Genomic DNA, 16235 nt, shown 5'->3' on the forward strand with positions numbered 1-16235 from the left:
TCAGAGAGATACTCCTATTCCTCTCTTTAGCCAAGGCTGGTAGGGAAAGGATGATGGTGACAAGATTCTGGACTGCATGCTGTCCCGCTCCTCTGCTCAGATTCCTCCTTTGAGTTTAACTGCCGTGAAATGTCTGACAAATTTGGAGCCCATCAATGTCACTGGCTGGTGGAAGGAATAAATGTTCTCTCTCCTCCTCAGAGGCTCCCACTTACTCTGAGTGCTTTTAAGGAGTCTTCGTGCTACTTTCCTAGCCTGCAGCCTTCTGGAGATGGATTGTCTCCACTGCATAGCTCTTAATATTTCTAGGCCACAGCAGAGCAAAAGCTCACCAGGAAATCATCTCAGTTACACGGCTTTTAATAGAAATCCTTGAGGTGGAACTGTCAAAATCAGATCAGTTTCACTCTGCTGAAGCTTGGAAAACCAGCAGAGAAGCTGGAGCTGTTTCAGCTGCTTGAGACAGCTCTGTATTAGCTTATCCCAAGTTCATCTTTGTGAGTCTCTGGATCTAACTCTTTTGGTTGTTGATACAACTTTTTTTAAATGAGAGCAGAGATTTCGTGAAGAATAAAGGGTATAGCAACTTAAGAGAAGTATTCCACAGGTATTGAACAAATTGGGCTTTAGAGTTGCATTGATTAAATGCTACAGGCTGAATAAGCTCCAGTTCTTCTGTTGCACTGCTCAAGCCTGCAATGGAAGTTAATGTTGGGAAAGCTTCTCACGCTGTACTTTCCTGGTAAATTATCTTGACCCCCAAATGACTTCTTAAGTAAGGAAAAAAATCCAAAAAACTTATGCAGTTAGGTAACAGGAATTAGATTAAGTTCAACATGTTACCATATGTTCCTGAATTCACCTGTGGTTCTCCTTTGAGTTACAAGCTTAGGTCAAGTAAATGAGGGGGCATGATCCTGAGAATGAATGGTGGGTGTGAAGATAAACATATTATAGTATGGTCATTGTTAGCAGCAAGGTTTCCAGGATGAATCAGTTTAGGATTCATTCAGCTAACATATTTTCCATGCAATAGTAAAATTGGACACACAATGCTGTAGGAACAAAGACACACACAGGAAGGAAGAACACTAAGTAGATAGGCAAAGAACTCAATGGAAATGGTTTTGTAACATTTTAGTTTTACTTGCTGTTAATATAGTAGAACTGTATTTATGTAGACTGCAACCCTATCTTATTTTTTTGAGACTTAATTCTGTTGCAATAAAGCTCCCAGCTCCCCTGTTGATTGGCACCTTCTCAAGGATATGAGGGCTGGGAGGCCTGCGGACCAATGCTGTGGTTGTAGTAATGTTCTGTGGCTACTGAGACAGTTACAATTTGATCTCCTGGGCTAGCTGGCAGCTTCCCAAAATGATGTGGAGTCTTTGTTGTAGATCAGGCTTGGAGAGTTGTAAAGAAAACTGACACTCCTGTCTCATCATTCTACCATCTCCTCCATCCTTTCTTCCTCATGGAGGTGGCTAAATATAAGCAGATGATTACATGCTTGGCTGCATTGCCTGTGTAGGGAAGCCAGCTATACTCACCTCTTGCTGTTGACTTTTCTCTGTGTTATTGCAGATGCATCTATGTCTGCTTCAGGCATCTGTTATTCTGCCTTTTCTCACTCCCTCTGAGGGTCTCCTCCCTCCCATGCATCTTCAAAAATCTTTTTGCTAAACATCTTGAGTCTCCCAGTCCCTGTCTTCAGCATAGCTTTGGGCATGCAGGTGTGTGAATTCAGGTGTTTAGACATGAGCAGCTGTGGCAGGGTTTGTCTGCTTAAATGAGTACTTAAAATAAACATCTCTAAGGAAGTTAGTCCTGTTCATTAGACACACGGCTCTGTGATGAGACAGCTCAGTAGTGCTGCATAGTTTGGAGCAGCTTTGCCTCTTACCTGCAGAGCCCTCTCGCATGGCACGTGGGAGTTGTTCAGCTGATTTTGGACAGGCTGCATGTGTTAAATTCCAAAGCTGTTGGCTTAACAGTCTCATCACAGTGAACTACCCATCTGCCCTCCATCACAGGTGGAAAGCTCAGTGTGTGGCGATACAAATACTCAAAAAATACTGCATCCTGCATGGTATTTTCCTAAACAAGACTTCTCATAGCCTGTTTAAAATACTAGTTATGGATAAGACCTGGTACCAAAGGAAACAGCACTTTCCTTCCTCCTTACCTTTTGGGTATATATCTATATCTATATCTATATCAAATATATATATACACACACATACCTTTGGGTAAATATATAAAATGCCTTCTGATGAGATTCCTAGATATGCCCATGCAGAATAAGCCAACTCACTTTTCAAGCAGGACTTTTTGGTTGTTTTTTTTCCTAGCTGAAGTAGCAAACATTGAACTATTTTGTAAAATTGTTTCTTTCCATCCAAGCAGAGAGACTTTTTTCCCAGTGAATTGTTTTTGAGATCTGAAACAGGGATATATTTTCATTTGCAAGTGGATATTGCAACTTTAATTGTATTCTTTTTGGACAGAATTGCAAATTTCCACAGTGACCAATGCAAACCTAGCGAAAATAATTTTGGATCTGTCACAAGTAATCAGAATTGTAGTCTGATGACTTTTGGTCCACTTTGGCCACCTTTTAATGTCATGGTAATTTAATTGTAAGAGGAAATTTGGGGGCCTTTAAAAAAAATAATGTTTGGCCTAGGAATGCCTGTCAGGGAAATCTAAGTGTGTATTGAAGCTGCCTAAACTGATCACTTACAGAAGAAGGCAAATACCAAATGTCCTGGATCTGCTTTGTTGGTAATAACATAACTAATTTGACTTGCTTTTTGTATCTAGTGCCTAATTCTTTTCTTTAAGTAAGACTATTACAGTTTTGGTTTGTCAGATAATTGCTGAAAGGAAAACACTGAGATTATAATGCAGTTTCACTGGATCCTAGTTGCTGAAGTGTGTTTTCACTGTAAGATAAGCTTGTGAAGTATTGCCCAAGCTAACATAGTAAATCTTTCTCAGAAAACATGTCTTTGCCCAGGGTGGAAATATTGAATGGTCATTGGATAACCACTACATTAAAGGGGTCAGAATAATTAATTTTTAGTTTGGCATAATGCAAGGAGTTTCTTCCCACCTCCTGTGCTCAGAATCCTGCTCCTCTGACAAGTTAACTTTTCCTTTAGGTTTGCCTCCATGACTCTGCCCTGCTGTGGGACATGTTTGTGTCTCCCAGCTCAGATCTAGACCACCAGATTCTGGTGAGGTCCTGGTACCTCTCCTCTCCACCTACCCACCCACCAAGTTCTAGTTTCACTGGAGGGAAGGGAAATGGGCAACAAAGGGCAGGGAAGGACTGTGTGAAGTTGTTTTAGAGGACAAGACTTCAGTTGAGACTGAGGTTTCTGTGCCACCTGGCTTGTGGCAGGTGTACCTGAGCACGGAAGGCTACTAGCTTCCCCTTGCCCTCTGTTCCTGCCAATGTTTATTTGTCTGACTGTCCTGTTCTTTGTCCTAGCTGTCTTCATGGCTGGCACACCGTAAACCCATGATTATTAACCAATGACTTGCAAATTTTTAAGACAATAAAACTGGTCCTTGAGTTGGGTGTCCCCATTTATCTGAGAATTTTTTTTCCCCTCATCTTGTTTGTCACCGTGAAACTCTGAGTGATTTTATCCCTTAGTAACTCTGGCTGTGGCACATCTGAGCCCATTTCAGTAAAAGTAAAAGAGAAAGAGGCTTGCTGCAGCTGTTGTTGCTGCTTTTAAATTTTTGTTTGTTTGTTTAAACCCCTGAATATCTATCCCTTCTCCTCTCAGGCTTGCTAGCAGGTCAGTAAAGAAAAAAAAAAAGTTGAAGTCACTTAGATTATTCAGAAAAAGGTCATCTCTCGGGGAGAGGCTAAGTCTGAAGAGCCTGCGAAGCTGGTGATAATTAGCAGCATATGAGAACTAGAGTTTGTCATTAGAGTGATAGCCCTCATTGTCAAACCACTGCTGGGGTAATGTTGCCCAAAGGCAACACAGGCTGTCTGCAGTGGCAGGACCATCTGTGCCCATGCCCTGGTGATGCTGGTGCACAGCCATTCCCCCTGGGACAACTGCTGTCCCCCCACCCCGGCTCCCCTGGAGTGTCGGTCCCCAGCACTGCTGGCAGCTGTGGGCTCTCCTCCTAGAGCCCAGCCCCCTTCATCCATCATGTCACCAGAAGCCTCCAACGAGGGTCCCTGTGGGACAGATGGGTGTCATGTGGGTCGGGGACATGAGGGTCTCTGTGTCGCTGCTGCTCTCCTTGAGGCTTTATGGTATGCCTGAGCACTGGTGGCCTGCTGGAGCGCAGTCTTCAGCAAAACCTTGCTTGATCTCATGTCTTCTAAGGGAAACAGTGACAGCTATGTCCCTTGAAACCTGCAGTCAGTGCTACAGTTTCTCTTTAAGATAGCAGAACTTCTTTTGAACACTAAGGGCCTGATTTTAGCACCTGTGCTTGAGGTGGATGTGGTTGCCATGCAAGTGGAAAAGGCAGCCATCTTCCACAAGTCCTCCGGAGAAGAGGACACAGATGTTTCCATCTGAAAAACAGCTCAAGAATGTGCTGGTCCCAGCCTTCTCCATGGCAAAGGTCACTTTGGATGTTTGTAGACACTAAATATATTGTCAGTGTATCAGATACTCCCAAACTCACATATTTGAAAACTGCAAACTAGAAATTAGTTGAGAGTTGACTTAAATATCCTTGGTGTCTGATAAAGAGATCTGAGACCTGAGAGGGAGCTACTTGCCATATATAACAGTGATTTTCAGAATACTCTTCATAATCCTGATCCATACCTGAAGAGGGTCAACCTAGTGGATATGGTTTCAGTTTCAATGATAAACATAAAATTTTATAACCTTGCATAACATTTAAAAAATAAATTACATTAATGTATTTTGTGATGGAAATGTGCTACAGTAACTATTGTGTCTTTCTTGTGTAATGCAGTGAACGCTGTTGGGATTGGTGGTATATACAAAACAAAGCAAGATGATGCACCCAAGCTGAATGATCCCAGGCTCCTCCCAGATACATCTCTTCAAAGGACAGCCAAGGTAACTCCATGGAGAGTGACAAGCAAGCACATGTGCTCTCTGAAAGGCTGAAGAAGACCAGCCCTGGCCTCCCTGTAGTCTCCATCTGTTGGATTTTGAATCTCATTCCTCATTTCAAAGAGAGTAATTTTCTGATCTGATAAAAATCGAGTGTCTTATTACTTTTACCATTTAGTCTAGCTTAAATTCCCTTTGTTTATTCCACAAAATTACTTGGCAAGATTCAGAAAAAAGATTGGATACTAATATGAATGTCAGGAGATCCAAAGTTGTCTGAATTAATTCTTGCAGACTTTGGAAAGTCTGTTAGTGCTGCTGATTTGAGTCAATCTCTGCGTGTTAAAAGACCAGAAAAGGATGTTTAGGTCAGGTGTCTTCCATGTTTTGTGCTTGCCCTTGCAGCCTCTGGTTGTGGTCCCTGCTGTGTGGTGGGCTGCCCTCTGGTCTCATCCAGCGTGGCAATTCCAGTGCTCAGAATCATAGAGGTGCAGCTCCTGAAACCTTCTGGAAGGACTCTTCTGTATAAGCTTAGGAAATCGGCTATAATATTTCTGTTATCCAGTGATTTATTATGGTCTACAAAAATATAGCCTGGATGAACACCTCTCTGGAACAATTATTTAATGATATTGTAATTTATTATTCTTTTCAAAGCCATCTTGTATAAAGGTAAAATAACCCCTAACTTCAGAAAGTACAGAGAGAAGGAGAGAACTGCCAAATTCCCCACAACACATCCTTTCCTGTGGTTAGTATTGGATCCGCCAGCGGCACCGTTTCTGGACTGGCCTGTTCTGTGCTGAATGTCAAAATCACAGGCTGAGGATACAAATGAAAGATTTTACAGGAGTTGCTTGTATGTTGTGGCTTACTCCCTGCATTTGGAAGCATCTGCTTCTTGTCTGGTTTTGTTCTGTAATCAAGAAAATTGCTGTAGAGAGCTAGCACTTGGAAGACACTTAGCTCTTCTATAGCCATGAGCAAGATGGCAAGGAAAATACATTGTAAATAGGTACTCAGTTAAAAAATACACATTCACATCAGCACACCCAGGGAAAATGATATAGACCTTTCAGTTTTTCCAGATATTCTGCTAAGCCTCTGTGTATCCATGTTCTGTTAAAGAAAATAAGTTTCTCTGAAGGTATTAACTGTAGAAAACTTTGCCCCTTCCAGGTGGTCTATATTTTGGAAAAGAAGCATTCCCGAGCAGCTACAGGTTTCATCAAGCTTCTGGCAGACAAGAACAGTGAACTCTTCAAGAGGTGTGCCATGTTCTCACCTGTGGACCACAGGGTGCCCAGGGTCTACGTGTCTTTGGCTGATTGCCCTCTGGACTTTGTGACCAGGCCTGAGGACTATTCAAATATGCTCTTCATCTGTCGCATAGTGGACTGGAAAGAAGACAGCAACTTTGCAACAGGGTATGTGGCTGCCACAAGTAGAGATGACTGAGATTTTGGGTCAGAGTTTTTGGTTTCATTTAATTTGACAAATGCAATAGGGACAGGAATCTGTTAACAAGTTACTTGTCTTGTATCCCTGTGGTATTTGGTGGATAAGATGTGATGAGGCTAAGGGTAGCTCATTGCTAGTTAATCTCATGTCAACATAGTGTTAGTTTCTTTTGGTGCTTGCTTCACAGTGAAGCATTAATGAGCATGTGGTCTTTGCTCGAGAAGAGCTTGCACTACATACAGGTACTTAGCCTGACCAACACTAGCACCATGGGGTACTGACAGCCTTTGAATCTTTCCCCCCTTTGTGTAAGAATAGCACACAGTGTGTAGGTGTTTCACTTCTGCCAGAGGAAGATGATTAGTAGCTGTGAGGGTGTTCCTTGGTTTTTAGGGCTTCACTGATAAAAAGTAGAAAGAAGGCACAGATTATTGTGTCTTTAAATTTTCATTGCTTCAAGGAAAGATACTAGAAATCTATATAATATTCATTCACTCCTGAAGCAGAAGAGAAAGGTTTTGTACTCTGCTTTTTTCAGGAGGCACTGTAAAACCACTGCTGTACAGAGTTCAAATTGAATGCATTGCTGTGAAGAAGGAGATTCTAAGCCAGAGCTACTCAAATAGCCTGTGCTGGGCTGGATCTAGATTGCAAGTTTTGCCTCTTCTTGAGGAAGACTCAAGTTTTCAGCCTTTTCCCTCTTTCTTGGGGATTGCTGCAGTGTGCCAAGCACCCACTCAGAGTGGCCACGCTATGTCCCATAGAGTGGGGCTCAATAAGGTACAGTGGACATTGGTAAATCTGTTGGTATTTTGGGAAAAACTGAGTACCCCAGTTTAGCTGGTCATCCAGCTAAGTAGGTAGCTCTTAGCTATGGCAGTGCTGTGGTCAAATTTTGCAGGTGATGAGGATCTGGGTGTAATCTGGAGCACGTGCAGTAGTGAGAGTTGGGCATAAAGCTCAGCTTTTCTCTTCCCCTTGTAAAGTTGTTCTGATGGGGTAGCACAGCTGATGTACAATGACATCCCCATCTGTTTTGGGGTCCACTGCTCAAACTCCTGGTAAAGCTTGAAACTTATATAAAACTTTTTTTTTTAAGTGTAAGTATGTTGGCACAGATCTATCCAGTCCTAGAACTAAAAGTGAACCAAATTGAAGTCCCCATTTCCCTGAGTTTAAGTTCATTATCAGTTGTGGCTGCTTCATGTGCCCAGTAATAGCAAGTTTCACGTGTACTCCATGAGAGCCACATGAGCCATTAAGTCAGTCAGTGTTTCCTAGCTAAACTGCAGTGCATGAACTGAAGTGGCCTCCCTTTGAGCCCCTCTTAACTAGGGGCTGGCTGTGCTGTGAACTTCACTATGACTAAGCTTCTTGTTGGCAGAGATTCTCTATGTCTTCTTTGACTCCAACAGAGAAGAGATTGGAGAGTGATTGTACTACTTGGCTTCTTTTAAGGAACAGCCCCCCTTTTCAGCAGAAATGGGGGGAAATTAGGAGAATGGGCTAAAGTCTTTTTTCATTGGCTACTGTGTGTCATTAATCTGTGCTTCTGACAACAATACATATTCTCATCTGACTGTTTTGGTAGTTTCCAAGATGTAAAGAGTGTTGTCAGGGAAAAAAATGTCACAATGTACATAGCCATTTCCTCTGGGACTTGGTTGTACTTCAGTAAGTGCCTTGTGGAGATGGTAGCATAAAACCTTGGTGACTTGTTTTGTTTTTAACTATAAATACGTGCTTTTTTAAACATTGAAAGACAACTTCTTAGAAGTCCCACAAGTTTCTGTTTGCTTTTGAGTTGGTTTATAGGCTTGTTTATAAGTCCACTTGCTAGTTGTGGCCCTCCTGAAGGAGAGGAGAGCAGATGATCTGCAGCTCATTGTGTGGTTGGTATTTTTGAACTTCCTTCTGCACCCCTTAGTTCTACCCACAGACTTCATGATGCCCTTTTGGCAGCACCACTGTTGTTTGGAAGGTGTCTGGACTAAAGAGCCTGTAGGTCATCACTCTGCACCATCTAAACCTGCAGAAAATAAAACAAGGGAAAGTCCCTCCCTAACTGGAAGTAATTTTCACTGGATGGCTTGGGTGTTTCCAGGGTACCCTCCATCCTGCAGCTGAACTCCCCTAGCCTCATGGTGCATCTTCCTCAGGTTTCCTTTTCTCTTGGGAAGTCCAGTGTCAGGTTTCCAAGCACAGTTCACAGCATAACCTGATCTTCACAGTGGCTGTGTGGCTGAAGCAGTGTGTTGCCCTTACGAAGAGTTTGGTAGTGGCATTGGCCACCCAGGGTGGTTCCACCTGTACAGGGGCAACTAGACAGTCCCTGGAGGTCCCTTTGGGGTGGGGGGTGCGTTTCTGTGTCGTGATTGCCACCTGGTGGTGACCAGTAAGACACTGTCCCTTCTGAAGGCCACCCTGTCACTCCAACTGGGCTGGAAAGGAGCAGAGAGGAGCTAATGTCTCCATCTCTGGCTGGTGATGGCCCCAGTGTGTGCTGCAGTTCTCCCTCATGCATGTGAAGTGATTTCATGTGTCACTGAAACACCATTTAACAGTACCAGCTTCAGGTAGCAGGTAAAATAAAATAGCTCCAAAATACTCTAATTTACAAACAAACAAGTGCTGTCATGTACAGTATATTCTGAGGCCCTTGTTTCAGTGTTGGGAGTCCAACGCTGTTTGGAGAATTAGTCCAGATGTCTCTACATTTTTGGAGGATTTTTTTTTCTTTGGCCCCTACATATGTTGATGGATGGGACTGTTAAAAAACCCCAACAAACAAGGAATACAAAGTCAAATAACTGTTTACCTCTGTGTCACATGGGACTTGTGGCTATTCTAGGTCAGGGGCTTAGATACTGGTCTGTCAAGGTGACAAGATTTCTCATGGCATTTGCAAGAGAATGAAATTGTTGCATGATGTTCTTGATGCTCCTTCCAGAGCCATTCTAGTGTCTTGAATGTCTTCAGGCTCTGGCATTTTATTCTGTGTTTTGGTTTTTTTGTAGTTTAAAAATACATTTGGTGTGATGGGAAATGATTGTGCTCTCAGGTGCTGCGGGCTCCTGTGACAAAGCTTTCTGTCTCTGTGATACTCAGCCCTGAAGGCATCTCACCATCTCTTAGGGCTTTATCCAGAGCTCTGCCTACGAGCTCTGGGCCCTAAGCAGTAGGAACATCTGGGTGACCTTCCTTGCTGTCTCCCCTCCTGCTCCTATAGAAGCTTCCCTTAGGAGTGGTGGATTATTGATGTGTAGGATGTTCTCCTGCTTCTGAAAGAAACTCCCTGTGTAGGATAACTGTGGACAAATCTGACCCAGGGGAAACTGAGTAAGGTTGTTAAATCCCCATAGAAGTTATTCGCTCCTGTCTGGGAGCCTGCCTGGTTTTCCAGAGGGAATAAGCCTTATGTAATTGTGCTTTGCCTTTTTTGAGAGTTCTTATCTTATAATGTTTGAACACACTGGCCAGTTTAGCTGAGTCTGAGGAGTGGAGAGGGGCCAAATGTTTGTAGAAATGGGTGGCTAAATAGGTGTGATCAGTGTCAGCATGAAAGGGGAGGTGACAGCATGAGTCTGGCTCTGCCCCAGGTGCACATCCATGGGAGGTCAAGCTCTGGTGAGCTGACAGTTCAGTGATGTTGCAGTTATGGCTGTTTTAGAGGAATACCCTGTGCTGCCCAATGCCCTGGCCATGGCATGTTGCCGTCAGTGCATGCTGCCACTGGCTCTGACATCAGTCTGAGGGTATTCAAAGATCCCTCCAGCATGCCCTAATGCTCCCTCATCCACGTCACAGAAAATAAACACGTCCATAACAGCTGTATTTTTTTTGTACCTTTTGGCATTTTTAAAAGGAGACACGCAAGCCTGGGGTGTCACAGACACTGTGACTCCCAGGGAGTGAACGTCTGACTGCTGCTGGGCCCTGTGCCTGTTGTTGTTTATAAGCCTCTTGAACTATTCTTGCTACCCTTGGTGGCCGCAGAGCCCCATGAGTGATTTCACAGCCTGGCTGTTACTCTGGGGCCATCGATGATCCTATACATGTTACCTTTGATCACATGCTGTCCTGTCAGATTTCACTCCGATGCAAGTCATCATGTCTGCGTGACTGTAACATGGCCCCAATTAAAGTCAGTTGTACACTTTTTATTTCAAGGTACTTGGGAAATGTTCCCTGGAACACTGTAAATCAAATGTTAATTACTATTAAAAAAATATTAGTCCTATATCAGACCTCTGGGTAAACCCCTTAAGGTTCGTAATCTAATTTCAGTAAACGGATCAAGAGAACATGGGTTTCAAGACTGAGCTGGAAAGCACTCTGGCATTCAGAGGTGCTTTCCATTACTTGTCATGCAGATGTCCAGCTGCCCTCTTTGTGCACTTCCCAGCTCTGCCCTTCCAAGAGAATGGGCACCTTAGACTCAAGCCCTTGCCATTTGTTTGTGGTAGGCTAACATATCCTCTCCTTTCTTTTTTTTTCCTTTCCTCTTCAATCCATCCTTGGTGGTTCTGGTGGGCCTTGCGGATCCATGGGCTCATCCTTGCTCAGCCTTCCAGCTCTGCATTAGATGTTGGAAATGAAGTGGCAATTTCTCTGGTTTATGGGTACTGCTGAGAGAAAGGGAGATAAAACTGATGCCTCATTTATTTACATTAAAATAAGGATCAGTCTGGGACCAAGCTGCAGGAACAGAGAACTCGGCCTCCGTGCCAAATGCGCACGTATTTCTGCCACACAGTTTGTACATAAAACTGAAACAATGGAGGGAAATATCTTTTATCCTTGTTTTCATTTTTATTTTAAAGCCAGGCAATGTGAATTCTACAAAGTACCACACCATGAAGCGCACAATCCTTTCCAGCATATTACACAATGTGACAGGTTTATTACGCAGCCCTTCCCGTGGTGAGGAGAAAGAGTTGAGCTCCCATAAAGAAGATGGGCATGCTTTGCGGCATGGATGGGGTTTGTTCTGTGGGTTTATGGCACATTTGAAGCCCCGAGAGCATCTTGCTCATCCAAATGACAAGTGCTCTGTTTTGGCCCAAATTTCAGAAAGTAATTAGTGCCTGTTCTCACTCATTGGAATTAAAGCAGAAGGATCAATATAATGATTGTGTATTTTATGCAGTGGAAAAACACTTTATTAGAGTGGCTGGTTTTGCACTGTGTTATTACGCCTCTCTTCTGTATCATATTTTGATGGATTTGCCTTAATTTCAGCACTAATTTTCTTGCATCAGGAGCATTTTCTCTGTTGGCTGTAATGTCCCATTCACCCTAATGGCAGTATAGTAAAAAAAAAAAAAAAAAAATTTAGCTCTGTACTGCAGAGCAGTCTGGGGGTGAACAAGGGGAGCCACTGTGGGCCATAGGATCTCATGTAGTATTTGTTAACTGGGCAGGGAGAGAACAAATCTCCCATTCCTTTGGAATCCCACTTTGCATGCTGTGTCCAGAGCTGGATGCTTGTTTGACACCAAAATGCTCAGGCAAACCCAGGCTGAGGTTTGTGCTGGAGCAGATGGAAACTTTTTCTAAGTACAATAGAGCAGCAGCCTCATCCACACATGCGCAGGATGCTTCATCAAAGACTATTATCATGTGGGGAACAGTTTCCCCCAGTTATAACTTGATTCTAGATTGTTAGCACCTCCCCAGTGGGCTTCTGGTTCAGATGCTTCTGCTTAAGTAGGAGAGGAGGGAAAAACTAATGGAAGCATTCAAGTCCTGGAAAGAGTCTGGAGAGTGGTTGATTATTTGTGGGCATGTCTTGTGTGTGCAACTTTTGTTAGGAAGGCAGTTCTTGACACCTGTTTTAGAATCGTAGCATTGTTGAATGGTTTGGGTTAGAAGGGACATTAAAGATCACCTAGTTCCAACTCCCTACCATAGGCAGGGACACCTCCCATTGTATGAGGCTGCTCAGTGTCCTGTCCAACCTGTCCCTGAATGTTTCCAGTGATGGGGCATCCACAGCTTCCCTGGGCAATCTGTGCCAATATCTCACCAGCCTCATAGTGAAGAATTTCTTACTAATGTCTAACCCAAATCTGCCCTCTTCCAGTTTAAAGCCATTACCTCCTCTCTTAACCCTACATGTCCTTGTAAAAAGTCCTCCCCAGCTTTCTCGTAGTCCCCCTTAGGTACTTGAATGCTGCTGTAAGTTTTCCCTTGAGTCTCCCCTTCTCCAGGCTGAATATTCATCCCCAGTTTTCTCAGCCTGTAAGAGCCAGTTTGGCCAGGCAGAGATGTGTATCCTTTGGGATGGAGAGCAGTGTGCTGAGCTCCCTGGGAGCTGTCTTCTGCAGAGCTGTCTGGGATATGATGGGACCTTGTCCATTTTGGGTAGGCAGGGTTAGACACCTTTTTCAGTGGTGAGGAAAAAAAGGAGGATTTCATGGGAACCAGCCATGGATAAAGCTGGAGCCTGTGCAAACTGTGGGGGTTTTTTTGTCTGTGTTGGTTGTATTTTTTTTTTCTACAGTTTTGACACTTTCTTACCTCTGCAAAAACCTAATAATATAAAATGTCTCCTTATGATGAAATACATGAAACAACCCAGGGTACTGTCTGGCTCTTGTTTTGCATCTCCAGGAGACAGAAGTCATGGCATGGTCTGAATTCTTGCTAAGTCCTCTGCCAGAACTCCAGGAGAAGTCAATGGGTGAAAGAGTACATTTGAGGGCTCAGCAGCTTCTTTAGTGGGACAGTAACAACGTGACAGTAGTAATAATACACTTTGAAAAAGCATCGCTTTCTTTCTTTCTTCAGGCAGTTGGCCAAAAGTCTTGGTCAGGCTGGGGAGATTGAGCCGGAAACAGAAGGGATCCTGATGGAATACGGTGTGGATTTCTCTGACTTTCCCCCTGGAGCCCTGGAATGTCTTCCCCAGAATCTGCCCTGGGTTATCTCACAGGAAGAGATGGCCAGAAGAAGAGATTTAAGGTAATGACAAAAAAGCACAGTCTGACACTCCTTCTTGGGTTGCTGTAGGGTTGTTTCATTTTGCTTTCAGCACACTTTGAAAAGGCACTGACTTTATTACATGTACCATATTACACATTACCTGTGCTAGCATGGAAAGAAACTGCCTTTGAAAGTACCTACAAACTCAGAAGATAGGTTATTTGGAGAGGTATTTTGTGAGACGAAGAGGCTTTTTCTCAAAAGAGCCTATTGCAAACTGAAAATTTGATGTTTGGCTCCTAATCTGAAAGCTTTATGTTTTTGTCTGGAATGTATTACGTATTTTAGTGGTTGTTTTATAGCAGAGATTTTCTGAATGCCTAGCAGATCAAATGATCTTGGACATTGTTACTTTGAAACTTAAGCACAGGTAGGAACTGTCCTGTGTTTTCCTGTCTAGTCTCAACATTTTTCTCTGTTTTGAAGAATGAGTGTCATGTGGAGTTTATGATGGCTTTTGATCAGGTTAGCAGCTGGCAAATGCAGTCCCTTCCTGCAGCCTGGGAATGTTGGGCAGTCCGTATACCTCACATTACCCATCATTGTAATTTAGTGATGTTCCCACCAACTTTTCAGAATTCCTTGTTCTCTGGGGTGGTAGACACCAAAACTGGTCTACCCAAAACTAGTGGATTTGCTCTTCTTCAAAGAGTCATATTTCAGAGATACCTTTACTGGAAAAGATTTCAGGACAAATGAGAGAAGTAATTTGTTTAGAATCTTACTTTGCAGTGAATGAAGGTGCAAGAAACGAAAACAATAAATGCATTACTAAGATGATACTATGTGTTCCACTCCCAACCTTGTTTGTGTTAGAGCATCCTGTCTTGGGTGGCAGATTCATTGCTCTCTTGCATATTGCTGAGGTGAAACAGCCCCATGGGCCTGATTCCTCAAGCACTGGTACAGGCACCTGAATGTATGTAACAAGCTCATCTCCCTCTTACTTTATCTGTGCATGGATGTTAGCAATTTGAGTGTATGAGCTGATAAACTGCAGCCATTTGTATCTGTACCTGAAATCCAGGTGTTACTTTGGACCTAATCCTGCATTGTAGCCTGTAACCTCCTTACTGTTTTGGATTTACTGATTTTCATTGCATGTAATGGAATAATTCAAGGGAGAATGACACTCCTTATTGATTAGTGGTAACACTTAGATAAAATACCCAGAATATAGGCTTCAAATAGCTTTTTTTTTTAAAAAAAAAAAGATACTGAAAGCTGCAGTTCAGAAGTCACTGGAAAGTGTTTATTTTTATATTCTTGATTACATTTCAGTGGCATTTTCTTAATTCTTCTGACCAAGTTCTTTCAAGCAAATACAGAGCTTGACTTGTCTCCAGCCAGACAATCAGTTTTGGAAACAAATTCCAAGTGCATTTCTTGCTTTTATTGCTGAATTTTTACACTGGGACATATCAAGGTGATAACAGTTTTGCAGTTAAGCCATTTAAATCCCTCTCTGCCCCTTCCCAACCACAGTGCACACTACAAAGTAGATTTCTTTTTGATCCTCTCAAATATAAACATTTAACAGTCAAGGTTTTTAAGACAATTATTTGAGCTTAATTTACTAATCCTTTTAATGTCAGCTGCCACACTGCTGACTAACTAGCCTGTGGTCTAAGCACATATGGAGATAACATGAGACTTCTAGTTATGGAAAGTAAAATACAGGTGAATTTTTTGTTCTATTTTGTTTCCTCACAGTGAGAGGTTTATCTTCCCAGAAAAATATGAGTTCTATTAGTAAACATAGCACAAACTGTTGCTGAGCAGAGTCCTATGGTTGGAGAACAGGCCACTGTTTCTTCTGTTCTCACCCATTGGACCTTAAGAGACTGTTCTTGACAAGTCCCAGGGTGGCTCAGCTTTAACGTGGTATTAAATGCTTTTATGTTGTCAACAATAAGTGTGTTGTGATGTGCAGCCTGGCCCAGGCTGGCACTCAGAAGAAGACACATGAACCTGGGTGTCTGGTCTGGATGCACACAGGAGTTGTGCCTCGTTTTCCATGGGACCTCACACCATGTTCAATGGCACCTGCTTCTGTGAGTGCTCATCTTAGCTGTGCTTTGTGCCAGGCTTCCCAGGTACAGTACAGTACTCAGAGTACAGTGTAACATAAATTATGGTGAAATAAAGACTAATCTTTTCTTCCAAAATATCTTTGTTAACACCTTTTAAATAGGTCATTCTAATTCAGTTTACACATCATTCACCTGACCAGAGCAAACAGTTTAGAGTTTGGATTACTAGAATTTTAATTGGTAGTAAACTTAACTTTCACTTGGCATACTTAACTTTCATTGGTAGTAAATCCTCCCCAGCTCTGTAACACAGTGCTATAAATTTTCTAGTGTTACATATTAAGCTTTTGGGATTTGGAACTGAGGCCTGTGCAAGTCTTGGGTTTTCTGGTGTTTCCTCTTCCTGAGATAATATTTCCTTGTTTCCTTTCACTATGACCCTTTCCTCCACAGAATTTAACAGTGACCCTAGTGTGGTCAGGTTTGTTTGTGAGTCAGTTTATAGAGCATGGAGGTAGAGATTCTGCACTGGAAGCACTTGTGAGTATGGTTTTAGAGGAGAGTGAGACAATGTGTTTCACCAAGCTGTTGAGGCTGGGTAAAAGGAGGGGTGAATATTTTATTCGTGTCATCTTGTAAATAAGTTCCTTGATCTTCCTACATTCTTGCCATGCATATTCCATTT

The 16235-nt window shown here is 42.8% G+C and overlaps 1 protein-coding gene across 4 annotated transcripts in view; it reads left to right on the forward strand.

The window, feature by feature from the left end:
* Positions 1-16235, forward strand: part of DIS3L2 (DIS3 like 3'-5' exoribonuclease 2) — a 178309-nt gene that overhangs the window by 63799 nt on the left and 98275 nt on the right. For all 4 annotated transcript variants that reach the window (XM_030455829.1, XM_030455830.1, XM_030455832.1 and 1 more), the window contains 3 exons: positions 4966-5072; positions 6249-6496; positions 13323-13496. In XM_030455829.1, the coding sequence (XP_030311689.1) occupies positions 4966-5072; positions 6249-6496; positions 13323-13496 (529 nt within the window). The remainder of the gene's footprint in view (positions 1-4965; positions 5073-6248; positions 6497-13322; positions 13497-16235) is intronic.

The sequence above is a fragment of the Calypte anna genome, chromosome 9, assembly GCF_003957555.1.
Source record: "Calypte anna isolate BGI_N300 chromosome 9, bCalAnn1_v1.p, whole genome shotgun sequence".
Classification (NCBI taxonomy): domain Eukaryota; kingdom Metazoa; phylum Chordata; class Aves; order Apodiformes; family Trochilidae; genus Calypte; species Calypte anna.